The 27,770-nt window shown below is 45.7% G+C and overlaps 2 protein-coding genes across 4 annotated transcripts in view; both read right to left on the bottom strand.

The window, feature by feature from the left end:
* Positions 1–4,729, bottom strand: part of VPS35L (VPS35 endosomal protein sorting factor like) — a 59,491-nt gene extending 54,762 nt beyond the window's left edge. Inside the window, exons 1-2 of the mRNA XM_065644586.1 lie at positions 4,647–4,729; positions 139–238 (exon numbers count right to left, since the gene is read on the bottom strand). Of these exons, the coding sequence (XP_065500658.1) occupies positions 139–238; positions 4,647–4,663 (117 nt within the window). The 5' untranslated portion in view covers positions 4,664–4,729. The remainder of the gene's footprint in view (positions 1–138; positions 239–4,646) is intronic.
* Positions 4,730–5,700: 971 nt separating this feature from the next.
* CCP110 (centriolar coiled-coil protein 110) lies at positions 5,701–27,636 on the bottom strand. Of its 3 annotated transcripts, none has more exons than XM_065645082.1 (16): positions 27,602–27,636; positions 27,198–27,361; positions 24,290–24,446; positions 23,124–23,252; positions 20,101–21,691; positions 19,097–19,221; positions 18,777–18,960; positions 17,154–17,293; positions 16,664–16,780; positions 16,304–16,405; positions 15,922–16,038; positions 15,361–15,440; positions 14,726–14,788; positions 13,973–14,032; positions 13,327–13,409; positions 5,701–7,686 (listed from the first exon to the last, which is right to left on the bottom strand). In XM_065645082.1, the coding sequence occupies exons 3-16, from the start codon at positions 24,434–24,436 to the stop codon at positions 7,634–7,636; spliced, it is 2,991 nt and encodes a 996-aa protein (XP_065501154.1). In that variant the 5' UTR covers positions 24,437–24,446; positions 27,198–27,361; positions 27,602–27,636; the 3' UTR covers positions 5,701–7,633. The 3 variants fall into 3 exon arrangements, with proteins under 3 accessions (XP_065501154.1, XP_065501156.1, XP_065501155.1); XM_065645084.1 differs by having other exon boundaries at positions 24,290–24,441; XM_065645083.1 differs by lacking the exons at positions 27,198–27,361; positions 27,602–27,636 and adding an exon at positions 25,557–25,630.
* Between the last annotated feature and the right edge of the window lie 134 nt (positions 27,637–27,770).

Below are 27,770 nucleotides of genomic sequence, written 5' to 3'. Positions count from 1 at the left end.
CCACCAACATAGAAAGTAACTTCATTGGTATCACCAGGAGCTTCAAGGCCTTTTAATGTTAAAGGAACATAAGTAAAAAGAGGAACACGGTCAGTTTTAATTCACATTCATTTTCCAAAAGCTCAAAAAGAAACTCACCGTAATGGGTTTTAGTGGATGGTAATCGCCAAAATCCAAGGGTACAGATTCCAGTTTGCACGCTTCAGCTTCTGAAACATAGTTTCTGGATCTCGCGTGCCTTAAATAGCAAGAGTAAAGGGCAAGTCTATATGCATATAAATAATAACATACTTATGATCAGAGAAACATATCCTACGTCTATATAGATGCAAGCATATTTACAAAAAGAAATACACATTGAAAAATAAGTCAATGCAAAGACTGAAATTTCTCTACGACTAAAACTGAAGAAGTTTCACTGTCAGCCATCCAGCTGCACTCTGCCCCTAGAGCTGGATTCTCTGCCCTTCCATCAGACACCACTGGGACAGCTTAACCCAGCATCTGCATGTGTGCTGGAGATTATCAAACATCTCTTTTAAAGTGAAGAGTTGGAGTGGAGGAAAAAGATAAGTATGAAAACACAAGGGAAGAAATCAAAGCGATCATGCACAGGTGCAATGAGGGACCGCATGGATTAACTCGTGCAGCTGCAAAGCTCTTCCCTGAGAGATCTATTGCCATATGTTCACTGTATGCAGAATAAAAGTTGCAAAAGTGAAATTATAAGAAAAAAAATCTATCAGTACTCATGTGCTTGAACTGTGGATAAGTCCTTGTATGAAAGCCTTGCCTCACCTATTAAAATATGTCATTAAGTGAAATAAATCACAAAAATGTACGTATTTCAGGTTTTATTTTTCATCTGGTATTAAGAGAGAACTGTGAGAACGATGGACTCCATCTCTAATTAAAAAAAAAGACTTGATTCCAGAAAAGAACATAAGTAAAAATGGTTGAGTAAAACAATGTTGCCACTGAGAACAAACAGGAACATACACTAATTTGTCCATCACAGTTCAAGGATGCTGCTCTTTTCCAAACAGACCATCCGTCCTGGTTTTAACTGCTCAAATACAGATACAAATTCATCTTTTAAAAAGACTTTAAAGCACATTTGACAATGTAGGAAGGCAAAAAAGGGAGATGAAAATTTTCCCGACTAGCATCGGATGGCAAATTTCAAGAGACTTTAAGAGTTACAAATGCTTTCTATTGTCTTTTACAACACATCAATATATGAAATTAATCCCTTTTAATTGTATGGAGTGGTAGTAACGGTTAAACAGGAACATCTTTGAGACGTGCAGAGCAGGTAAATGTTCTCGCAGTTCATCCAGGATACCAAGAACGTTTATAGCACACGTCAAGGCCTCAGCTGAAGGAGAAAAACCCGTGGGTACAGAAAGGTTTCTTTAATCGGACTCCTAATGAAAACAAACAGCATTCTCCCATATAAGACACATCTTTCCCACAAAAACGAATCCAAATTTTCAAAGAATACCGCTCCTACTCAGAGACTTAACTCATTAGTAAGAGTTCAGCAGTGCCAAGCAGCCAGCTCTTCTACGGATCGTACGTATCCCCCGAAAAACAGGTTCATTTAAAAAAAATATTAAGAATAAGTTTTATTTACAGTTGTGCTACTCCAAGGAGCAGCTTTGACATCTAATGAGACACAGCAGAGCAAGAGTCCAGTGAAATCCATGTGCTTATTCCTTTCGTTTTCTCGATCTCCAGCTCCTTTATACACGAATAGTCTCTTTAATCTACTGTTGTCCCCCGATCCAATGATTCTCCTTGCTCACTTGCTTCATGGGTTACTTAGAATTTGGATGAAAAATCTTTCAAACTCTTTCTGGCTGCCTGATTATAACATTTCTATTACCCTCCTACAGTTCTGACAGTATTTCCAGACCTCCCTTCACAGCTATTTCCACACCTGCAGTCAGGAAAGTCGTCCCTGACACCTGGCACCGCGCTCCAGCCAAACTCAGCGCTTCTCCAGGGCAAGTACGCACGTCGAATACACACGTGGGGATGAAGAAGAGCTGCTCACCCTGCAAATGCGTCTTTTAAAAGTACATCTGCAATGTGGCTATTCAAGGGATAAGTCAGCTTGTAACACAGCTAATACGGCGACAAGTTCAAGCGCGCTCTGCCCTTCTGTTCCACTCGCTCTGCAGGGACAGGAGATGTGACAGATGTGACACCCCCTGCTCAGCAGCAGCACCTTCCAAGAGGAAACAGAAATAAGCCTCAGGCCAAGCAAGGGATGCTTCTGCCTCCAGGTGCCACTTTAACAGCGGATTTCTGTAGGAAACGATCATCTTGCCAATACAACAGGCTCAGGCAGGATCTCTCAGCAAAGCAGATTTCCTTAATGATTTTGCAAAACTGGGTGTCCTACCCAACAGCAAGCACACGGAACAGGGCAAAAGCCTCTGCTTGTATCGCTCTAATCCTGGCCGCAAATTCCCTCCCCTGTTCCGCATTGATTGGGACGGGACTCACAGACTACCCAACGCTTCCCAGATGTCCTGCCTCAGTTTACCTCTCTCATGACTCCAATTCTAACAACCCTCCCCTTATTTATTATTTTCATTTTAGGTCTGGTTTCTTGGCTCTCTGGCTAACCTTCCCCCCAGCTTAACTTTTAACCACAGGAATCGGTTTGCAGTCTGCGATTGGTGGCTTTGTTTCACATTCAGGGTCTGACAGCTGATGTCCCTCAGTCCCCCGCACTGGGGTCAGGCCTCAGATCCACAGCTGAGAAAACAACATTCCTCCTTCAATGGCTCCGTACAATTTCCACCTTTTTACACACACGAGCATCGCCGCAGCTGCCATCACTCTGTGCCTCTCTATTTCTCCAAGGCCACTCATACATCGGTAGTGCCAGACCTACTTATTAGCCTGCTATCTCATTGCTGCCTCACGTAAAAATTCATTCGTCAGCATCCCTACCACGCTGCTTGGTGGCTGCAGTCCTCAGGTTTTCATTATATTTTGGTACCGCTTGCAATTCAAAAGTTGCCGCCACATTTATTCCCTTCTGTGTCTGCAAAGTCACTGACCACATTTGGAGATTCCATTGAAACCAAGCACCAACAGTTCCAACAGCCAACTAATGAGCCATTTTACACACTCAAATTTCCTTAGCTACATAAATTCAAGTTTTAAAGTCTTTCATACCCGAGTTAATTTCTTCTAAAAAGTATAGCTCTCGTGTTTTTTTTACAAAACCTCAACAGGTTTCATTAACAATGAAACTTCTAAATCCACAAATTATTTCCACTTTTTATTACACAAAAAAATTTGCTCACACATCAATAACATGAAAAAGTGAGACAGATGCTTTTCAGTGTGACAATGCATATATATATATATAGTGAAAACTTTTTAGCAACTTAATGCTTGAATAGCTGCATATGACTTTGTTTGACTCCACATTAGGTTTGATTTCTAGTTTCCTCAGGGCTATAACCCATCAGTCACATCAGAGCCTGGAAGCTGGATAAATTCGTTGTGTTAAAAGAACATAAGCCTCAGGAGACCAAGCCCTCCAAAACCAGAAAATCAGCTCGTTTGCAAACAAGTTTGGAGAAAAATGAACTATGAGCGTATTTTCCTTTGCTCTGTCAGAGCAAGCACCTATTTTACCCTTCCTTTCCCTAACAAATACCGGCCTGTGCGCAGGTCCGTGTCCTGCGCAGCGCAGCCTCCTCAGCCGCACGCCAGGTTTTCCTGGAGAAACAGCGCACGTCCCTTTGAGCCCACTCTGCTCTGCAGTCTGTAGCCCGTAAACACCGTGCCTGCTTCTAAAGAGCCCGCGAGAGACAACTAACAGAGGCTAAACTGTGCTGGTGAATCCAAATTCACGGTGCGAAACCTTCACAGAATCCCAGAGTGTCAGGGGTCGGAAGGGACCTCGAAAGCTCATCCAGCCCAATCCCCCCACCGGAGCAGGAACACCCAGATGAGGTTACACAGAAGGTGTCCAGGCGGGTTGGAATGTCTGCAGAGAAGGAGACTCCACAGCCTCCCTGGGCAGCCTGGGCCAGGCTCTGGCACCCTCACCATGAAGAAGTTTCTCCTCATCTTTAAGCGGAACCTCCTGTGTCCACAACATCCGTTCACCTCCCCGGCGAGGCCTGAGGGAGGAACCGCAGCGCCCCCGCGGCGGGATGAGCGCGCCCCGGGAAACACAAACCCAGCAAAGGCCAGCGGGCCAGGGCCGCGCACCGCCCCGCACCCCAGGCAGCCAAAGCCACCGTGCGATAAACCTCATCTTCAGATTTCCCCAGAGAGACGCGGCGGACCGCGCTCCCGGGCCAGCGGAGCCGCGGGACCCAGCGCTCCCGCTGCCTCCCGCCGCTCCTGCCGAGCGGCCCCGAGCCCCGCAGGAGGCAGCGCCGGGCGGGGCGAGGCTGCCCCAGCCCCGCAGCCCTCGCTCGCCAGGGCCGCCCCCGCCGCAGCGCCGCGGCCCCTGGCTGCGGGAGGCGCCGAGGATGGCGGCTGCCCCCCTCACAGGGCGCCACAACCCGCAGCCCCCGCGGAGCCCGCAGCCCGGCCTTGCCCTCCCCCGGCTCAGCCCCCGCCCCGGCACAGAGGCGGGCAGGGCCCCGCGCCGCCCGCAGCCTCACCAGGGGAACGCCGCCATCTTGGCCGCCCGTCATGTGGCGCCGCGCCGGGCAGCGCCTCCCGCCGCCATTTCCCGCCCCGCCCCGGGCAGCGCCTCAGAGCGGGCGGCGGCCGCGGGAGCTGCGGGGCGGGCCCTGGGCGGGGGTCTGTGGAACACTGAGGGGCGCTCGGGGACGGGTCAGAAGAACCGTATGACCTGCACGAATGGCCTTGCACCGGCGGGTTTCCCTTTCCCTGGTTTTCACAGAATCCCAGGATGTCAGGGGTTGGAAGGGACCTCGAAAGCTCATCCAGTGCAATCCCCCCGCCGGAGCAGGAACACCCAGATGAGGTTACACAGGAAGGTGTCCAGGCGGGTTGGAATGTCTGCAGAGAAGGAGACTTCACAACCTCCCTGGGCAGCCTGGGCCAGGCTCTGGCACCCTCACCAGGAAGAAGTTTCTTCTCATCTTTCAGGGGAACCTCCTGTGTTCCAGTTTGCACCCATTGCCCCTTGTCCTGTCATGGTTGTCACCCAGAAGAGCCTGGCTCCATCCTCCTGACACTCCCCCTTTCCATATTGATCCCCACGAATGAGGTCACCCCTCAGTCTCCTCTTCTCCAGCTCCAGAGCCCCAGCTCCTCAGCCTTTCCTCACACGGGAGATGCTCCACTCCCTCCAGCATCTCCGTGGCTGCGCTGGACTCTCTCCAGCAGTTCCCTGTCCTGCTGGAACTGAGGGGCCCAGAACTGGACACAATATTCCAGATGTGGTCTCACCAGGGCAGAGCAGAGGGGCAGGAGAACCTCTCTGACCTACTGACCACCCCCCTTCTAATCCCCCCCAGGTCCCATTGCCCTTCCTGGCCACAAGGGCCCAGCGCTGGCTCATGGTCACCCTGCCGTCCACCAGTGATGTCCTCAAGTGATTTTTCAATTCAGAAAAAAAAGAAATGCAGTTCGTTTTAGAGATTTTAAGTTTATTGTGCAGTATATTTTAAGTAAAAAGCAAGACTGGTGAAAATGAAATAAAGTACAAAAATAAATACACTTTTATAATGATATTACAATTCCACACAAAATAAAAACATAAATATGTTTAAATACAAAACACATCAAGTACAAAACCAAATTCTGGCACTTGTCAAGTGAAAGGCCTCATTAAAGTTAAAAAAACCTCGTGCCACAATGTTTTATTACACACACTGGAAGCATGCTTAAAGTAAAAGAGGTCTAGATGTGAAACACAAGGTAAGCACTCACTTTTACTAGCACTTAGTCTACTTTTTACATCAATGTATTGCCTATGCTAATAATAGAGCACATAAAGCAGCCTCTTTTTAACATCAACCTTTAGCACTGACCTATCGCTGACACCCGTGTCACAGGTGATCCCATCACTGAACATTTTTCTCTGGAGAACTTTCCCCCTCTGGGGACAGCTGGGAACCAAACCAGAGCTGAGGATCCCGCTGGAGCGGGAATCTTGTCTCTGGCATCTTGTGTTACGTCTGAAATTCTAAAGATCCACAGCATTTGGATGAAGGAGGGGGGTCATCCTGGTGTGAGCACTCCAGTTTACACCATTGGGGAGCCCTCCCCAACCTTTCAAATAAACTTCATAGCAAAGAGCCACTGAGAAAGGTCATTCTTAAAAATGTTTAGGCAGCATTTTGGCACTTTCCAAGCATGCAATTTGAGTAACTTACTGGTAAAAACAAATGTTTCATGCCATGCAGTGTCACCAGCTGCAGAGGACAGACTTGGTGGCAGATAAAAGCCACAGCCAGTGCCACACACAAGCCAATTCACTCACCGCTGCCCAACATTCCTCTTTCACCCTGTTTAACACAACAAAATTTTCAGTCTTTGAACTCTTATATCCATGTCAACACGCTACAAAGCTTCCCAAGTTAGGTTGCTGCATTACAGAATTCTGCTTCCCTCGAGCTGAAGAGTAGCATCCATCAGTAGGAAGAGCAAGGTAAAGTAAGAGCATGATCATAATTTTCATGTTAGATTTTCATAAATATGAGAATGTGCTTGTTGGGATTTGGTAGAGATTTTTTTTCCCCCCTCCTGAAAGGATGATTTCAGAACAAAGGCCTGTTAGATCATGGTAGAAGAGAAATTGCTCTGAAAAATTGCATTTGTCATCAACAAAATAGAAGACATCCGAATTATTTTTGTAGACAAAAATTTTTAAGTCGGAAATGGTGAAACAATTATAACCTTGCCTTCTGAAACTTTTGTAGAACATATACATCTCTTCATCTTGGCCAAAAGCTGTTTCCTTAAGAAAACGCAGTAGACAACAAGGAAAAAAATCCTAGGAATCTTCCAGCACAGTGGTTTGATCTATCACATACATAAACGTGCAGTTTCAGTATAGTAATTGAAAGTACATCTGTCTGCCCAGCAGTTCATCGGGATCCATGTCTGTCTCACTCGGCAGAAATGCAAAACATTTAGGCCATTAGTATTTAAATTGAGGTAATCTCATTCACACAGAAAGTACATTCAAAAGGGCTGCTGACAAAGTCACTGGTGGAAGAGCTTGTGTTTGTTTGAATTAAGGGTTGGTTTCTTTTAACTGCTTTAACTTTGTGGTATGAAACAAACTATATACACACGACTTATTTATGGTGGCGATCAGAAATTGCAATTTTAAGTAATGCAAAAAGCGTATGTTAGATGCAAGAATTAGAGTGTGAAAAAGCCACAAATTAACTTACTGTTGCCCTGTGGTGGTCTTTAGATAAACAAGATTATGAATCTTATGTGTACACAGCAGTATGAGTACATAATAAGTTTTAACATGCAATTTTTCCATGAGTATTAGAGCTTCGCGGCCCTTTGTTACTTCAATATGATTGTATTAATGTGTCATCATGTGGATATGATAAAGTATGTTTATCATTTCTAAATATACATATAGAAGATGCAATATTTGAACCAGTGCTGAGAATGCCATCATAAAAAAAAAATTATCCCAGTGAGTGCTGTCTTCTTAAATTGTCACAACATTTGGCTTCTTTTTTTGAGTTCTTCCTGCATATGCTCCTAAAAATTAAGTAGAAACATGACCCATTTTACAATTAATGCTACTGGTTTTTGTAAGAGGATTATCCAACAAAAATAGCTGAAAAAGTTTAGGACAACTTTTTTTAAAGCAGTATTATATATTCAGTGGCTCCTTTTAAAATGAGTCTTCATGTTACACCTAAAAGGCCTTACAAAAACTACCTATAGGTTTGAAAGTAATGGCATTTTATAGTATTTTCTTCCTCAGTAACTATCCCATCTTCTTTTCTGCTACTCTAAAACATCTACAACTACAAATCACAAATTTTTAATTCTGTCGCATCACCAAGACAGAGGATAAATGAGTTTAACTATGCTATGTACTAAACAATCAATTAAAAATATTATACAAGTCAAAGAGTTAATTCTTTCCCTTTCCCCTACTGCCTCATTAATAAACCAAGAGACAGCTGTAGGTTTCCATATGTCAATATACACAACCAGAATTAAAAGTGCAGTATGAATAATGTCATCGGGCAGAGCCCTTAAAAACAGAAAGCTGCTGAAGTATAAAGATAATAAATAATAAATAAGCAAATCTCTCCATACGGAACAAATACATACATAAATACATACATATAAAACCATATTATACTATGCATAGCACAAGTATCTTCCAGTACTGAGGGTTTAGCACTGCAGGCTGCTAAACAGTAGCACAACTGAGCATTTGTGCGGTTGGGGCAGTGACCCCGTGTCCAGCAGCGTGAGCCAACCCAGAGCAGGGAGCGCAGGACGGCCATGGGAAAGGGTCAGCGGGCAATGGAATGGATGTGACAGAGTGAGTGACCAAGTGACAAAGATCCTTTTTACGCTCCTCAGTTGCTCTTTGCAGAGCTGCGGTGGTTACAGGTACCCCGGGGCTTCATTCAGCGCAGCTCAAAGCAGCTTCGCAAGTGCCTGCAGAGCAGCCCCAGCAGGACCCCCTCACCCCAAACACTGCTCCCCCCTCACCCCAAGCGCTCCCTCGCTCCAGGGCTCTGCAGCTCACGCGGGATCCTGCAGGACGATCCCGCAGGACGATCCCGCAGGACGATCCCGCAGGACACCAGAGGCCGACAGGCTGTGTCAGTGATGTGGCAGCACCTCTGAGCTCTCCCCAAGCACGCTCCAGGTTATACAGGAATCTCACATACAGGACAGTATAGAGACGTGTAAAGCACCCCAGCAATCTCAACTAAGGGACGGAAGAAGCCAAATAGTATTCAAGAGAGTTACGGTCCTTCTGAATACGATTTTGACCCAGCCTATCTATACCAGGGGCAAGGGGAGCATTGACACGAGGCCCCTCCTGTGACACACAACTGACCGGCTGCTCACACACAGCGTCTGATGCCTTCCCGCCACGCTGGCCTGGCCCTCACACCACAGCGCACACCTCACAGCCCTGTGACCCCCCCACCTCACAGCCCTGTGACCCCCACACCTCACAGCCCTGTGACCCCCCCACCTCACAGCCCTGTGAGCCCCCCACACCTCACAGCCCTGTGACCCCCCACACCTCACAGCCCTGTGACCCCCCACACCTCACAGCCCTGTGACCCCCCCACCTCACAGCCCTGTGACCCCCCCACACCTCACAGCCCTGTGAGCCCCCACACCTCACAGCCCTGTGACCCCCCACACCTCACAGCCCTGTGACCCCCCCACCTCACAGCCCTGTGACCCCCCCCCACCTCACAGCCCTGTGAGCCCCCCACACCTCACAGCCCTGTGACCCCCCACACCTCACAGCCCTGTGACCCCCCACACCTCACAGCCCTGTGACCCCCCCACCTCACAGCCCTGTGACCCCCCCACACCTCACAGCCCTGTGACCCCTACACCCCTGTTACCCCTACACCCCTCACACCCCTGTGAACCCCACACCCCTGCGATCCTGTGACCCCCACACCCCTGTCACCCCCACATACCTCACACCCCTGTGACCCCCACACCCCTGTCACCCCCACATACCTCACACCCCTGTGACCCCCACACCCCTCACACCCCTGTGACACCCACACCCCTGTCACCCCCACATACCTCACACCCCTGTGACCCCCACACCCCTCACACCCCTGTGACACCCACACCCCTGTGATCCCTACACCCCTGTGATCCCTACACCCCTGTGACCCCTGTGACCCCCACAGCCCTGTCACCCCCACATACCTCACACCCCTGTGACCCCCACACCCCTCACACCCCTGTGACACCCACACCCCTGTGATCCCTACACCCCTGTGACCCCTGTGACCCCCACACCCCTGTCACCCCCACATACCTCACACCCCTGTGACCCCCACACCCCTGTGACCCCCCCACACCTCACGCCCCTGTGACCCTCAGACCCCTGTGACCCCCACACACCTCACACCCCTGTGACCCCACACACCTGTGACCCCCAGCCCCCTCCCACCCCTGTGACCCAACCACCCCTGTGACCCCCACACCCCTGTCACCCCCACATACCTCACACCTCTGTGACCCCCACACCCCTGTGACCCCTGTGACCCCCACACACTCCTGTGACCCCCACACACCTCACAGCCCTGTGACCCTCAGACCCCTGTGACCCCCACACACCTCACACCCCTGTGACCCCACACACCTGTGACCCCCAGCCCCCTCCCACCCCTGTGACCCAACCACCCCTGTGACCCCCCCACCCCTGTGACCCCCGCCCGGAGCAGCCAGCGCTGGGCCACAACACCGTCTGATCTCAACCACCTCCTTTCTAACACAGTCAGACCACATCAAACGCCCGGGCTGGCACACCTGTTGACTGAGCATCTCTGTCCTATTCAAAATAATTTAAAAAGAATCTACGAATAAGACTCTTTACAGGTTTAGTGGTTTGTACTTTTCAGCGCTGAACTCTGACGGAAGGAGTACAAACCAACAGTCACTACATTTAGGGTCACCAGTTGATTCCTACACGAAACGCCTTCTTGTCAGAAATTGACAACAATTCAATCGGAATGGTATTAAAGCTACGAAGCATTTTACAGGCAGAGTTTAAAACAACAATCGAAAGAATGGGAAAAAATAAGAAAATAGTTGGACAAGTATGTTATTGTTTCCGTCTGAGGGTCTGCCTCGCATCTCATTTGGATGCATAAGAAATGTATATATAATAGCCCTATTCTGCTAATCCTCCTTCCCTTTGCCCCCGTAAGAAGCACAAGTTAATTGGGAGCCCGGGATGAATGAAGACAAGAAAGTAAGTATTACAGGTTAGGAGTATCGCTGACTGACATAGCTGCAGGTATAAATAAAAATCTGTATTGCCTAGACCAAACCACTGCTACAACTCTATTTTCTGACACGTGCAACTTCTGCTAAAATAAGAGAAGCATACGCATTGGACTTTTTACACTTTCTTTTCAAATTGACTTGAGATTATATTTGCTCTGTCTATAGTCTTTCCTGGACAGAACTTGCTGCCTCATTACAGATGACTGTCTAGGATCTCTCTTGAAAAGATGCTTTATTACTTCAAAATAAGATTTAAAAAAAATTTTAAAAATCCCTATTCAACATACTGCCAAGCCTTTCACTAGTCACGTTTTATCCATATATAAAGAGAACTATTTAAATATATTCAACTCAAGGCTTTTGGATTATTGCAAAATTATGCAGATTACTTCTTTCATGCTAAGTGTTCCCCATCTAAAAATTCCAGAATGCATTTCATTGACTACAAGCAGTCTATCTAAAGGAACGTATGGAAAAATTGGTATTATGCCATGGGAACGCACGTGATGTCCAAACACTAAATGAGGTTACGCTGTGCAACCAGAAGTGGCCGGCACAGAACTGATCAGACACGTGCTGTACGCTCCAGGAAAGCCTCCACAGAAGACATTCAACAGCTTTCCAGATACTCAACAAAGAGCGATAAGGGAAGGCAAAGGGAAATTTAGAGATATATCCCAAAGGATTCTTTTTATTGCCAAGTTATCTACTGTCACGACTTGGACAGTTATGCCTAAGATAACCTGAGGGACTCAGCGGCGCAGCACATGCTGCAGCAGAGAGGAGTGAGAAAGAACGACTTAACAGGGTGTCTGATGCCAGAGCATTAATTATATGAGATTAGCATGAATTATATGAGATTGGGGATAGCATCCTAACCTCAAACAAGAGCTGAACTTGACACTGACAGCACCCTTAGAGCACTGCTCTCCCACACCCTCTGTCACGCTGTAACTGGTGGAGGTCTCTTCTTCAGCACTCCCACTTACTAGTTCATACCAGACACGTTTTTGCAAACTTGCAAATGAAAATTTGCCGTCGTGGCTCTCTGGTTGCTAAGATTATATTGCTTACTTAATTTTCTTCTTTATATTTCTGAGAGATTATTTAGTGGCTTTGCCAATTTTTCCGTAGCATCACCGAGTGCAACTGAACCAGTGCCTTGCAGCACTGCAGTGATGACAGCACCGCCAGAAGATGTGGCAACAGAAAAAAAAACCATGAGCAAACCTTGGTTGTAATCTCATTGTTTACTTTTTTTATTTTGCCCTCCTTTTTTTCCTCCTCCTTCAAACTGCAGCACTCCAGACGTGTATGCAGAGTTTCTTACTACACATTCTTCTACCGCCACATCTCTTGGCTTCACAAAGTACTATGGAAGGACCAAACACTCTGGCAAAACGTCACATTTAAACAGTGCACACACTGCACTAAACCTCTGATCCTCCCTGCCAGCATTGCTCCAGGGCACTTAATAAACGGAGAATTTCTCTTATAGGAACGGTTTGATAACTTAATAAATAAAGATAATTCAGATCACTATGGAAAACAGCTGGAAATCCTACTACATTATAATTTGCCTTATTAAGCCCCAAAATTCCCAATTTTTATACTTTACTCATGCAACTCTCCTGTGAGAACAAAGTGTAATTAAGATCTTAAATGGTTTTAAGACGTATAAATCACTTTAACCTTTGATAAATTAAGGTTTGTCACTTAAGAAATTTAAAATCTGATTAAAAATATGGAAATTGTATCAGATGTTTCATAGTGGTTTATTCCCTTCATGGCTGAACGGGCTGAACACTGAGAGGTTTGGCACTATTATCAAAATTTTTTAATAGAAGGTCAGCAATCAGTGATATCTGTATGCAAGTACGGGAATACTCCACTTTGAAAATCGAATCATTAAGACAAACATCCTGTAAGATACCCCAGTAATATCTACAACTTGAGGGCTGTCTGATGACTGAATGCTGACGATCTGACACTGTCCTTTCAATGGGCTTCGTGTTGAAGATGAGTTACATGTGTGTACAGAACTAAGGATCTAATGACACCAAGATTCTAATCCACGTCTAGTTTGACTACTATTGGCTTCTCCAACAGGTACAGTGAAGAGATCTGGCAACCATCTTTATGACTGGGCAACTGGGGAGTGAAAGCAAATGAGCTGTGCAGCACATTCCATATCCTGTGTTTATAGAATCTGAAAGTGGATGGTTAAGGTACCAGCACGTGTGTTTGAAGAGACAGATTAAATTTCAGACATAGCAAAGCAGGTGCACAAGAAAAGGAAAATAATACATCCCCCATTTATTTTTTCTAGATACTAATAACTTACTTACTACAAGATCCAAGCACCAATTTTCTACACACCTGAAAGAGCCTTGTTAGACACTCTGCTCTCTGAGGCCTTCTTTCTATTTTGCTCAACCCCCTTCATTGAGGTCTTAGGGGTTCTAATTAAATATAAAAGAGTTAATAAGTCACTTGCATCAAAGTTGAAAGGCTGTATCCAAAATATAAAGGCACTATCAAACCATGTTTGGCATGAAAACATTTTCTACGGTGTCTCCCAAGCCTCCTCCTGAGCACGTGTACAATTCCTACTGACATTATTATGGCTTAAGCAGATGCATTAAATGGGAGAACATCTCCCCACGAACCGATTTTTAAAACTCGATTCAAGAAACCAATTCAGTTCAGACACCGTGGTGTTACAGTCTACACTTACAAATACATTTAATTAAGTGGAAGCAAAGCTTCATGGAATGAATGTTACAAATAGAAATGTTGGAACACAGTGTAAATGGAGACAATACACGAGAGGATGAGAACACTAAATATTTCCTTGAAGTATCAAGTAAAACAAAGCTTCATCACTCTCTCAAAATACTGCGAGAATTAGTTTTACTTCGAACAAGAGTTGCCCCAGCAGATGCAAATATTATTCAGAAATCACTGTGCTCTTGCACTTTGCATTTACGTTCATTTTTAGGCTATAAACATGCAGTGCCCTTACCCTTGTCTGCAAAGCAGTCTGTGAACCGGGGCATTCTGTCCTTGATTTGGTTGAAGCACCCTGTTAAAAGACAAACTCCTATTACTGCTTTTTCTCGTCTTTAAAAATACAAAAATCTCATAAGGAATACTGAATTACGCATCATGTTTCACATAACAAACACTCACGAAACAGATGACATGTAGGCAAAAGTGGGAGAAATTAAAATTCCAGAATAGGATTACTCCTTCCACTATTTAAAACAAAGAAACAATAGAGCACAGATCGAACTTGGGTTCCTAGTCATTGATCAGAACAGCCAGGAAAAAAAGGATTGAATTGCTTAAAGCAGTCATTGAAGCATGAACTTTTCCTCACAAGAGAAAGCTGCTTATTTTCTGACAGCTTTCTAAAGATAAGTATATCAATGACTACACTGCAAAGTGAAGGTAAGAACAGTAGTAGTGTCAAACTGAAGCTTCAGAGATACTAATAGTGTCTCTCAGAGAAAAACCTTGAACCTGAGCACAGATATTTAAAGCCATAAGTAAATAATCTCTGAAGATAAAATTTCAGAACTGACTCTGAAGAAAATAAAGCTTTTCTAACTTCTTATGAGCTGATAAACCCCTTTCTCAGATGATGCTAAATCAGATTTCATTACTGGCCACCAATTGTGGCAGGAATTGAGCTGACTGATGGCAAACCAGCAACGCAGATCTAAGAATCTGCAATTATAAGACAGTTCTTTAAAAGCAAGTCATCTTCACTCACCGGCTTTCAGGAGTTTTTTGCTTTATGATTATTTTTTTACTTGGCATTCCCATTTCCGAAGCCCTAGCAAAACAAAAGTATTGACACACATTAAAATTACAAAATCATCATCAAGGTCTTAAACAGGGACAGTAAGAGAAAACCTACCACAGGATCTCCACCCACATGTAACCCTGGCAGAGCACCAGTACTGATTGTCGCTTTTGTGACACAACTATTTGGTCCGCTGTGTTGCAGGATAACATCTGCCACATCTCCCCCCAAAACTTTGCCAGAGATACTCTAACAAGTATCTCCACTGCTAGGCGCTTTAGAAAGACTGATAAAATAACTTGGAGCACTTCTTACAATGTACAAAATCAACCATAAAGTGCACGGAGATCACTTTGCTCACCACTGAAATACTGCGTAAATGCGCAACTTAGAACAAACATTTTTTTCCCATACAAACAATAAATTTCTTAAAAGAGCGAACTACTATTAGTAAATAACCAGACACCTGAAGACTCTTTTTATTCATTCTTCCCAGGGGACATACTAGCTTGCAAAGAAGCTGTTACTCCAAAACCATTTTTTCACTATTCCCAATGTCTCCTCCCGTCCCCGGCCCCCACCCACAGCAGAACCGCACGTACTTCATGTACTTCTTCCTGTCCAGAGACTTCTGTGTGGCTGTCGAAAGCGCCACCCTCTCTCTTGGGCTCTTTACTTTATCCTAAAAACACAAAAGGAAAGAACCAACAGTAAGATAGTTACTGCTCTCATAGAGCTCAACCCCATCTCACCTGCCCCTACGTAAAAAAAGCCCCAGCAGTGTTTTCAGTACTAAGTTCACGTTCAGGCTAAATTCAAGGGTTATTTTCTTTTTTAAAATTAAAGATCTTCCTTATATTATCAGATTTAAAACCTTTGTATGCCATAATGAATTCTTATTTAAAGCATGAACTTTTTGTTATTACTTTCACCATGTTTTCCATTCTATTTTTTATGCATCGACACACTAAAAGTTTCAACATATCGATCTCCTACTGCAGTGATGTCTTTTTTTAATTTGAAGACAGTACCTGCAGAAGCATAACTAAACAAGAACTTAGATTTGAAAAACTTTTTACTGGGTGAGGAAGAATCTCTTGAAAGCAAAATGTTTCAGTACTTAAAGTCTTAAAACAATTTACATTCTCTTGACTAGAACGCACCATTAGCCTGAGCATCTTCTCTTTACGAACTTCACGATCATGACGCAGAATATTCATTCTTTCCGATGCCTCCATTGTAAAAAAGATGTCGTGGATGTCATACAAAGCAGCTCGCAGCTGGAAAGAATAATTAAAATTATAACAAATTATTCAGTTGAGTTAACAGTCCCATGGTTTTGATCATCAAGCTCTTCTTGTTTTCAATCTAAACAAAACACTTGAAAAGATAATTTTTAAATCTCTCTTAATGAGTTGGCACAAAAATGGAATCTTCTGTTCAGGGCCATAGTTTAAACTTTTGACTTTGTTCAAAGTCACTGTATTTATACTACAAAAGCAGAATACCTAGGAAAGATTTTTTAAAATGTTCAAATAGCGTCACCTGAGCCATTACTCTCTCATGCAGGGACGCGTCTTGTGCTGAAACATTTCCTCTTTTCAACGGCGCTTCGGACTGAAAAGTTTTGATGAACTCCATGGTATCCTGCAGAAGACGAGAAAATGAGATTAAGCATGAAGCACAATCCTGCAGGAGAAAGGACCATTTCGCACCGTGAGCAGGACGCGCAGCCTTCGGCCTGGACCTGGTGACACTGAGCAATGCGACACTCACACATGTTCATGTGACAGACATGCCCAAATTCTTCCAAAAACAGAAAAAAACCCTATTTCCCCTGACAATTAAAGATAGGAGCAAAAACAAGCAGGAGGTGAAGCTGCATAATAAAAATGCTGATCTTACTTTTACAGTTTGCTTAAGATGTTTCAGTTTCTCTGTCTGCAGGAGTCTCCGAGTGAGAAACCCCTTTGCCACAGCAGTGATCTTATCAAACTTCATTTGTATCTCTGGACTGAAAACCTTAAAAGGAAAGAAGCATCTTCTAAACATTCCATAACAAAGCAAGAATTACGAATTATTTCTCAAATAACATCAATCGCGTGACATAGGTTTTCAAGTAAGAAACAAGCTGTTGAAGTTTTGGCTGGGCCAGAAGTACCCAGCATTATATTAACTTAGCAGAAGCAAAATATTGTTATATTATTATTTTGCATATATGAATGCTGTGAAAAATATCCTATACAGTTCTCTTGCGTAATCAAAGTTGATATAGGAAGGGATATTGAACTTTTCTGTGAGATTTATTACTGCACAGCTATTATAATGTTACCAGTGTCTTACAAAAGCCAGAGGGCTTTTTAAGCTACAAAGAAACTCTTTTTTCCCCCCTTACCTGAGTCCACCTGGTTTTGATCCTGTTAGTTGGCCGAGACACTGAGGTTTTTATAACTCCACTACCTGATGGTCCCCAGAGAAAGAATGAAGTTTCACTTGTTGAAGCAAAGCTGGTGGGTGTTGTGGCATGAGCAAAACCTGCACACAAAGCAGAACGCACAGCTCAACACACAGACTTTGTCCACAAAGTAACAACTGCGTGTGCATATGCACACATACATAGATACGGAATCATTTCAGTTGGAACACAAATGCAGCACTCCATGAAAACAATAAATGCAGATTAAAAAAATCAAGCACATACGCAAACTTTAACTCTGGTTTCAGTCAGGAAGCCTTTTTGGGCTTAAGAACAAAGCAGCTCCCAGTGCTGGTAGGTATTTTTATTCAAACTGCAGATTATACTACTTGGATATTGGGAGGAAAAATGTCCATATACTACAGCATGAAAAAAAAGAAATCACTTCCTTAACATTAAAATTGCTACAGAAAATCTTACTCACAAAGCATCTCAAAGAAAATGGTCTTAAAGTGCTTAATGTCGCTAATGGATCCTAAAAATGAAGAAGGAATAATCATGCAGTTCAGCAATTTTACTCTCAAATGAAAGTCCCTTTGCTGTTTGCCTGCTAGAACATCCAATTCCCACCTGTGTTTAATAAGTGCATTTTCATACACTCAAGAAACAGAACTCAGCTCGAAGGCAGCAGCTTTTTTTACAAGGTCAATTACAGGCAAGAAGCAATCTCTCTATTTCAGATTCATCTCTGAGCAAAATTTGCTAGGAAGACAAAGCACAACCTTTTCTTTTGGAGCACAAGTGTGATGGGAGCGGCTGAGGGAGCTGGGGGTTCAGCTGGAGAACAGGAGCTGAGGGGAGACCTTCTGATCTCTGACCTGCCTGAAAGGAGCTTGGAGCCAGGGGGGGTCGGGCTCTGCTCCCCAGGAACGAGCGCCAGGACCAGAGGAAACGGCCTCAAGTTGCGCCAGGGGAGGTTGATGTTGGATCTGGGGAACAATTTCTTCCCCAAAGGGCTGTGGGGCATTGGAACAGGCTGCCCAGGGCAGTGGTGGAGTCACCATCCCTGGAGGGGTTGGACAGACGGACATGAGGTTCTCAGGGAGATGGGTTAAAGGTGGTTGTGGGTTACGGTTGGACTCAATGATCCTGAGGGTCTCTTCCAACCAAAATTATTCTGTGATTCTAAGGTAGTAGAGGAGGTGAGAGGTGTTCCCTGCAGATAAGACCCCGGCAGAGCCCCCGGAACCCTCCCCAGAGGAGATGTCCTGTCACACCTGCGCAGCCACAGCTGAGGACGAACGCTCTGTGCACAATGCAAACCCCCCTCGCTCTCCATCCGTCAGTTTACTCTTAGCTTGTTCTCCTCCAATATGCCCTGGAACAACTAGACACAAATGGAGCAGTACAAGGACGACTGAAACCACGCTAAACGCCAGTGAGGCAAAAATGCAACAGAGAACTGGTTCTGCGGATGCTGTCGGTAGCTGAGGGCAGCAGCTGTGGGCACATGGTGAGACAGGACAGGAACAGCCTGGTCACCCGCACTGCAGAGCAAAACACAGCACAGCATTCCATCCACGTTCTGCCCCCTCGGTTTACCGATGCTGGTGGAGTTGGCATGTCGGACGGTCTCCAGCTCAGACTCCACACTTTCCAGCAAGCCGCTTTCGCTTTTTTTCCTCCACTCCAACTCCATCCTGCTGTTAATATTCACTTTGGAAATTTCTATTTCTGTTGTAGCAATCTTCTTTCCTTTCAACTTCTTCTCCTGCTCTTCCAGTTCCTACAAAAGACAGAATCAACTATTAGACTATTTTTCTAACTCTGCAAAGCAACAGAATATACATTTTAAACCCAACTGTTTCCTGACAAACTGCAATACAACATACACAACCTTTGTTTAGAGTTTTTTACCTTACCTTCTGCAATTTCTCCTGTTCCCTCTCCTGTTCCGCTATCAGAATCGACAGTTGCTGTGCATGCTGTTCTTCAAGCCTCTTCCTCATTTCTTCAAAGGCCAACATTTTAGTTTTTAAAATATCTTCTGAGAAAACACATTGCAGAGAATCAAGCGCTCAATATTGTCTATGCGATTTTGCCAGAGATATACATGCTTTAAACAGGAGCAATCTGCATCATCAGTAAAAAAGCACAAGGTATCTTTGATGTCAAGTTTCCATTATGTATTGCAAAGAATCTCATCAGTTACTACAGTCCTTCAAAATATTTGCATGTTCATATTTGTGAAATAAGCATGTGAATGGAACACCAGTAACATCAACCGAGGCTGTATTAAAATAGGGACACAAAAATCCTGCTCTGAGAATAGTATAATTACACTTCCTCAAGTGAATTAATATTATTTACGCCACTTCAGCTTGATTTGGTAGAGACACAGATGTAACAGTCTTGAATTGGAAGAAAATACCTACATAATGGTTTTTTTAGACCTAATAGAAAAAGACGTTATTTTCTTAGGAAAACTAAATTCAAATTTCTACATCCGAATGGGTAAGTAGTATTTGTGGTGTCAAATGATACCCCTGAGAATAAATACAGGATTCACAAAACTGATAGTGTTTTGGCTGATGCTTCATATTGTTTAATCAAGTATTTGTTACAAATCACTCTTATAAGACTTTTGACTTCAAGCAGCTCCCAAGACAGCAGTTATGCCATTCTGTAGCAGTTAAAAATGGCTCGAGTACAAAGTCGAATTTCAGAATTCGTCATGAAGTGAAAATTAGAGAAAGAATGAGGTTACTGAAAAAAAGATAATTTACACTCAGTAACATTTTAGCCTTTTGATATATATATTTATTTAGAACCACCAATGACTAACGATCATTGAGGTTTTTCCTAAAAGACTTAGAAACTGAGAAGTAAGTTTCAGAAAACCCAGCAACTCTAGGAGATGTGTTACCTGCTGCCACGCTACCGGGGGCTGAATTCTTCGGGATGTAAACTGATCTCACAGGGTATTTCTGGTCCTGCAACCACTGCTGTTCTTGTTCTTCCATTCCAGCTGTTACGACACAGGGACTGTTTTCTTTTTGGCAGTTGTCAGTGTCCAAATCAAGTCGACGTTTCACCTTTTCAAAACTATTTTCTGGAAACTGCTCACTTGCCAGGGAAACACTTGGAGTGTCCATCTGCTGTTGCGTGTGCTTGCTCTGCATTAGCAGCGGGGACGGGTTTTCTACGTCGTAAGATTTATTGAGCTCTACTGGAGAATTACATTTCGTATCTTCTAGCAGACCAGAGGGTTTGGTCTCACTCACAGCCAGGAGCTTCTGTGTTCCTGCAGCCAGACTGATGGCAAACCGTTCGTTGGATTTTGGAGCTACAGGATCAGCGCTGGTCTCTATTTTATAGGTCACTCTGCTGTCCAGCGCTGCCCGTCCTTCCGTGGCGGCCAACAACGCTCCTTTGCCTTCCGAGTGCCCGAAGGAAAGGCGATTTGCTTTGCCAACACCCACCCCATCACAAGGGCCCGAGGAATTCCTGTGGACACCGGGCACCCTGCTCGGGTTCACCATCGCCAAGTCCAGCAGGAACTTTGGTGCTGACTCAGACACATTATTTTTATCTGCAAGATCTTGCATGATTAAATCCATTGCTCTACTCTTGCCTTTAGGACTCAACTCGTAAGCATTCACGGGGTTACTTATGACAATGTGTCCCATCGATAAAGGTCTTGGGCGTCTCCGGTGCATTTTAGGGCTCATGCTTGGCTCTGGGCTCGGCAATTTGGAGTAAGAGCCTGTGAGGCTCCTAACAATGCTGCTGTCACGATCAAACATTGAAGTCTTTTTAAATTCTTCATCTGAATCGGAATCCACCGATGGGGGTGGTGTTCCAACTCTCATAGGTATGTCCACCTTTGAAAAACTGGATAAAGCTGACATACATGTGCTATTTGTATGAGCAGAGGCACCTTGGAGAAGGGTGTTTGATTTATTAAGACTGGGCTTATCAAGTGTGGGAGTGGTGCAAGTCCTGCCTGTAAGCTTTGCTCTTTCTTTCACAGAGTCAGTTGTTTTAACACCATCATTTTCTTTATCCGAATGACTTTCACTCACACTCCTCTTGGAGTTACTTTTGGAGCTCCGCTTGGTTTGCTCTTTCTCTATGCACTCCCTGGATTTCTTCAGCAGGTTCTGCAGACTCGTCCCGCACGGGTCCTTCTGCGCAGCGTGCGACACGAGCTTGTCACGCACGCTGTCGGGAGACGCAGCCCTCGGACAAGGGGTGGCTTTGGACTGACCATCGCTTTGCTCTGAAAAAACATTTTCTTCCGCTGTTTTAACTCCTCGTGTCACACTGGACGTCACCTGCCCCGCGGTGCCCGGTGGCCCCGGTGTCTGCGCCGGCCCTGCGGGACCGCGCGGGTCAGAACACAAACCAACATCTGACGGAGCTGCCAAGTCAGTCGGAGCTTTTGAAGCTGGATCGGGACAAGTATTCTCAGCCTCTCGTGCATTCATGTCACTCCCACCAGGTCCTTTCCTGATCTGCAAATCAAAATTGAAAAAAAAAAAAAATAAATCATGTATTTCGGATGAAATTTCCTCAGATCCCTGCAAGCGTCACCTGAAGAATTCTGCCACCTTAAAACCAATGCAAATTTTCAGTTTGACTGCTACCAATTTCCTTCAAATTGCTTACAGCGCAGAGCTCTTTGCAATGAGAAAAAATATTATTGGAATGAAAATATAAATTTGAATAATGGTCCACTCAGAATTTTTACTGATACCAAGGATCTGAATGCAAACATGCTCTTCTCTTCGCAAGGTAATTTGGACATATTCAACTCATTTTATGGTTTCAAATTATCTTGCAAGATTCCTCTTAAAATATGAAGACGTCTTTACATTAAATGAGAAATGTAACTGAACAAAAATCAGCATGAAATATTGGTTAACCTACAGACAACTAAGAAGAAATCAAAATAGTTCCTAACAAAAATAGTGGAATATTTTGTAATTTCTTTCCTAATCCAGAGGCAATGAAATATGAATTTTCGTTTGTCAAGTACTTGAAAAAACAACTTTATTTAAGTGAGAATTGCATGCTACTTCTGGCCAGCATTTGTTTAAAACGATTCTCACACTAAGATTATCCTATGGGTTATCCTATGTTCTACAACTCAGTTATCAAGAGGACACCTTTGAAAAAAAAAGCTTATTTTTGTATTGAACGTATGTTCCTGGTGTGCTCCCCAAAGCCCAGCAAACAACACGAATCAGGGTGGTACGTTTGTCACCTTAGGAACTCAGCAAACTGAATGGGAACTGTACTTATTTAAGCAAGAGGTTAATTTAAAGACGGTTACAACTGTTTCAAAGACAAAGGATACCACTTGATGAGATGTAATTAATATTCAATTTAAATCTCTATTAAACTCATCACTGAAGCAGCAGAGAAAATAGCTGCAGTAAAATTATAGAGCACACAACACAATTGCAAGTTGTTGTGAAGGCAGTTTTATTTCTGTAATTGTTCAGGTTGAATATAGATTATTTTCTGATTAAACTACGAGCTTGCAAACTGGGGGGTTGGACTAGACGACCTTTGATGGTCCCTTCCAACCCAAACTATTCTGTAATTCAGTGAAATAAAGCAAGCCAGCCACGTCAGCTCCAGGAGTTTGTCTGTTTGTTTTTACAACCCAGTTGTTTCAAACAGTTACAAAAATAACAGTCAGTCATCTGTCTTTTGTACACACCAAAACAAGCAGAAAAGCACGTCCCGTGCATTACAATGAACATCGATATTATCGCTCAAACTCCATTATCGGGTGACATAGCACAAAATACTATCCAATGCTGGTTCTGGAGCATTAACTGCTATTAATTCCATGTTTATATTGGTGAATGCTTTCTCAGTATGTCAGTGAGCACATCCTTTCTCTCAAGCTGTAAGGCAGCTTTGGACTAACAGTACCTGAACATTTTCTAGAATCTCCTGTACACGATTCAATAAAGCTCTTTTCTGAGAGTTCCGTCTCCAGGTCTCTAGATCCAGTGCTTTCTGTTTATATTGCTGGATTTCCTTTTTCTTTTCGAGGCTAAGCTGCAAAACAAGGTGTAAGAAACACAGTTTATACCAACAGATGCAAATTTCAATACAAGATTACAGAAATAAATTAAAAAGAAAAGCAACAGAACAACAGAAGAACAACAATCATCTGAGACTCTACACACGCTCTAAACACCAACTTCTTTTGAACCAATTATTCTTTTTTTTTAAATGGAAGATGCACAAAATGCCTTCTTGGCACACATGCAAACGAACATGAATTTAAATGATTATTTATGAAAAACTTGTGTCAATATTACACAATACGGCACCAAGTTTAAATGACCCAGGGCTCCGAGTGCAGATCTACAAAACCACATCTACAAGAATTGGTCGCACAGAGTTCTACAAAATTAATTATGCATTTCTTCCATGAAATCTTAAAATATCCATCCATTTGTAAATGAAAACTATGACAACAGATCGTTAGGTCTCCAATATATATCCGTATGACAGGTTTTGGAGATGGTTGTTCCAGCGCCATTCCGGTCACACGGACTCAGCTGCACTCGAGCACAAACCACCCGTCTTCTGCTGGGCATCGTGCACTAAACACAGAATGACTTAACAGAATCAATGAGCCTGGGAAATACATTAGAGAAAGCTGCAAACACATGCAAAAAATACATTTACTGAAAAGCTTTTTAATTATCTCAGTATTTGCCATTTTATTTTTTTTTTTGACACTTTTAAACAAACTCACATGTTCACTATTTGGAATGTCAATATGATTTTACGCAAAGTTAAGCCCAGCAATAACATTCATCTATTTAATACCACAAACATTTTTACTCTCCTTGTGAAGATAACAAATTGCACAGAATGAAAGCAAATGTAGTTGACGTGAAAAAAGTACATTTTACTCCTTTACTTTGTAAAATTAAGGCTAGGAATGCTTAGAATACACTAAGTAGCAGGCCAGACCATACCTCAAACAGAGCTGCACCTTCAGTAGAATCACTACATGTGGGCAACAAAGCAAGAGCCAACAGCACAGTCAGCACGCGAGGGAAGGAAAAAAAAGCCCTTACCAGAGGGGAAAGCACAGGAATTCCATGGAACTGAATGAGGGAGATGTTTTTCTGTTGAGCAGTGAAAGAGGTTTCTCTTTTTATTGCCTCTTCTTGGATTCTGCAAAGATGCTTCTTGCAGAATATTTCATAGTCTTCCATCTTCATGTTAACTAAGCTGCAAAGAATAACAGCGTTACTATTCCATGGACTTGCAAGACCATGAAGAGGAAACACTACCATGGCTAAATCTGTATCACTATATTCTGGGAAACAAATTATACATTAGAAAACTCAATTAAGCTTCTCTTCTTCCTATCATTAACAAAAGCTGCAAAGCTGTTTTTGTTTTCCCATATAAACACAAGATCTGCACAAAAAAAAGATGATCACAGGTACACTGAGAAGAAAGCATTGAGATACTCAAGGTTTACAAAACTACACACGCGATGGATAATTTTAACAATTTCTATCAAAGACTAAATCTTTAAGGTCTCCCGCGACTATCAAACAGCTCCTATCAACTGTAAAAAAAAAGAAATTGCAGCCAAATTTAAAAAATTAAAAGAACGAAGCCGGTATTAAAGCAGGATCAGCCTTTATATTTAGGGGGGTGAGAGGAATTGGTGTCTCACTCCCACGAGTCTCCTCCTGCACCAACAGCTGCCGATGCTGCCACAAAAACACCAATTCCAGTCCCGTCTCCTCAGAGCGCGGGCACAGCTGGGGGGAGGGGGTGGGCACAGCTGGGGGGGGGGGATGGGCACAGCTGGGGGGGGCCGGGCACAGCTGGGGGGGGCCGGGCACAGCTGGTGGGGGGGGGATGGGCACAGCTGAGGGGGGGCCGGGCACAGCTGGTGGGGGGGGTGGGCACAGCTGGGGGGGGGGGGCCGGGCACAGCTGGGGGGGGGGGGGGCCGGGCACAGTTTGGGGGGGGGGGCCGGGCACAGCTGGGGGCGCAGTCAGCGCGGAGCACCGCCCGGCCCGGCCTCACAGCGCTTTGTTTCCCCGCCACCCGCGGCCGAGCTCGGCCTCCTCCCGCCGCGCCGAGCCCGCCACAGGCCGCCCCCCACTGCACCCAGGCCCGGGCGGCCGCTTCTCCCTCGGCTCCCCCGCCCCGCCCCGCAGCCCCTCCGGAGGCAGGTGGCACTGGTGGCGCCGGGCCTGGGCCCCGCGGCCCTTCCCGCCCGGCGGCAGCGCGCACACCGCAGCCGCTTTTCCCATCCCCCGGGGCAGGGCCCGCCGAACAGCCCCCGAGACCCCGCGATCCCGGCAAACCGCTCGGTACCTGCGCGGGCGCGGAGCCCCTGACCAGCACCCGGCCCCGCCGCGAACAGCGCGCTCACCCGCGGCCTGCGGCAACGGCCCCGCCCCCTGCCAACAGCCCCGCCCCCTGCCGCAGCCCCGCCCCCTGCCGCAGCCCCGCCCCCTGCCGCAGCCCCGCCCCCGCCAACAGCCCCGCCCCACTCCCGGCCCCCGCGCGCGCTGCGGCCCCGCCCCTCCCCTCCCGCTGCCTCCGCGGCGCCGCCCGGGCCGGACCGTCCGGCTGAAGCCTCTTCACAGAATCACAGAACGTCAGGGACCAGAAAGCTCATCCAGTGCAATCCCCCCGCCGGAGCAGGAACACCCAGATGAGGTTACACAGGAAGGTGTCCAGGCGGGTTGGAATGTCTGCAGAGAAGGAGACTCCACAGCCTCCCTGGGCAGCCTGGGCCAGGCTCTGGCACCCTCACCATGGAGAAGTTTCTTCTCATCTTTAAGCGGAACCTCCTGTGTTCCAGTTTGCACCCATTGCCCCTTGTCCTATCATGGTTGTCACCCAGAAGAGCCTGGCTCCATCCTCCTGACACTCCCCATTTCCATATTGATCCCCACGAATGAGGTCACCCCTCAGTCTCCTCTTCTCCAGCTCCAGAGCCCCAGCTCCTCAGCCTTTCCTCACACGGGAGATGCTCCACTCCCTGCAGCATCTTCGTGGCTGCGCTGGAAATTGATCGGGTCTAGGAAGGGAGGTGAGCTCGATTTAGGCAGCTCCTCACACACCCGAGCCTGGCGGGACACTCCTGTCACCTTCGGGCGAGCTCCGGGGCGCGGGCAGCTGCGATTCTCAGACGGGTGAGGTGGCGCGGGGGCCGGCCTGGCACGGGTGAAGTCTGTCCTGCGGCGTCACCTCAGGCCCCCTATGGCTGAGCAGCCCCCGCACAGCCAGGACCACAGACGTGCCAGCAGGTACCGGTTTCATGGAACGCGCTGCGCTGAGGCAGATAAACGCGAGAACTTGTTCACAGCCCCTGTGTGACAGCAGCGGTGTCACCGCAGACATCCCGTCCCGCCCCAGCTGGGCCACCCGCCGCGGGAACGGGAATGAGACCCGGGAGGCAGGTCCAGAAATACACACCTGTGTGCCAGCACCCGGCACAGCCAAAATTAACGCAGGTCTATGGAAACATCCAGTTCGCAGTGAGCGTTTAGAGATGTTAAAGCTGTCACTCTCATTTAAAAAACAACCCCTTCATCTGTTACCTCTTCAACATGCTAAATATTATTGATGGCTTTTCAAATCTTCATCTTTAATCTGAAGTAATTCAGTTGTGTATCAAAAGATTTTTTAATGTGTGAGACATTTAAATAGATGCTCCATTATTTGTTATGTGCCTGCATATATATGTCTGATTTTTCTCAGATACACCTGGCAGAAGCACAAAACCATAAACAGAAAATAATATCTGAGATGCTCTGAACCAGCTAGGACAATAGGTGACAAAGATTTTCTCAGCTATTAAAACAAAACAAAACCCCCCAAACCCAGTTTAACAGAATGCCCAGTGCCTGTTCCACCTCCGGCTGGCAGGAGGTCCTCACCGCGAAGTCAGCTCCTTCCCATCCTGCCCACAGAGAACACAAAACAAGAGTCAAAATCCTCACTCACGTTAAGGCAAACTCCTTCCCTTGCCTCGCTGTTGTTTTCCAGGCCGAGCAGCCGGTTCTTCTGCCCCCGCCGCTTTCCCGGGGTGTTGCTCTGACCCCTCAGCCGCTGTCACAGGAACCGCTGCCCTGGGTTTGAGTTGTGAACAGGCGGGGATGCATAGTTACCTATGTGATATAGACAATATAAAACACTGTAACTAGAAGTACAATGATTAATTGGAAAATAACTAATATTAATACATTAGCTGGCATAGCTGGCAAAGCCCCCTGACATACAGCGGACACACAGGTCTCCGGAAACTCTCTGGGCAGCGGTACCTTTCCATTAACACCATTTATTTGTATTTACGCCATTTTTTATCTGGAATAATCCACATTTCCTTGCAGTGCCGCTCCGCCCTTTACCTGAGTACGCCGCTCCGCCCCGGGAGCTGCCGCTCCGGCCCCGGTTCTGCGCCTGCGCTTCCGCGCCACCTCCTCCGCGCCCGCCGGGGGCGGTGCCGAGCGGCGATTGGCTGGCGGAGACACTGCCACGCGCTGCTTAGCTGAAAGCGGGCGCCGATTGGTTGCTGGC

The sequence above is a fragment of the Caloenas nicobarica genome, chromosome 14 (genome assembly GCF_036013445.1).
Source record: "Caloenas nicobarica isolate bCalNic1 chromosome 14, bCalNic1.hap1, whole genome shotgun sequence".
Classification (NCBI taxonomy): domain Eukaryota; kingdom Metazoa; phylum Chordata; class Aves; order Columbiformes; family Columbidae; genus Caloenas; species Caloenas nicobarica.
This window is presented reverse-complemented; position numbering and strand designations above follow the sequence as displayed.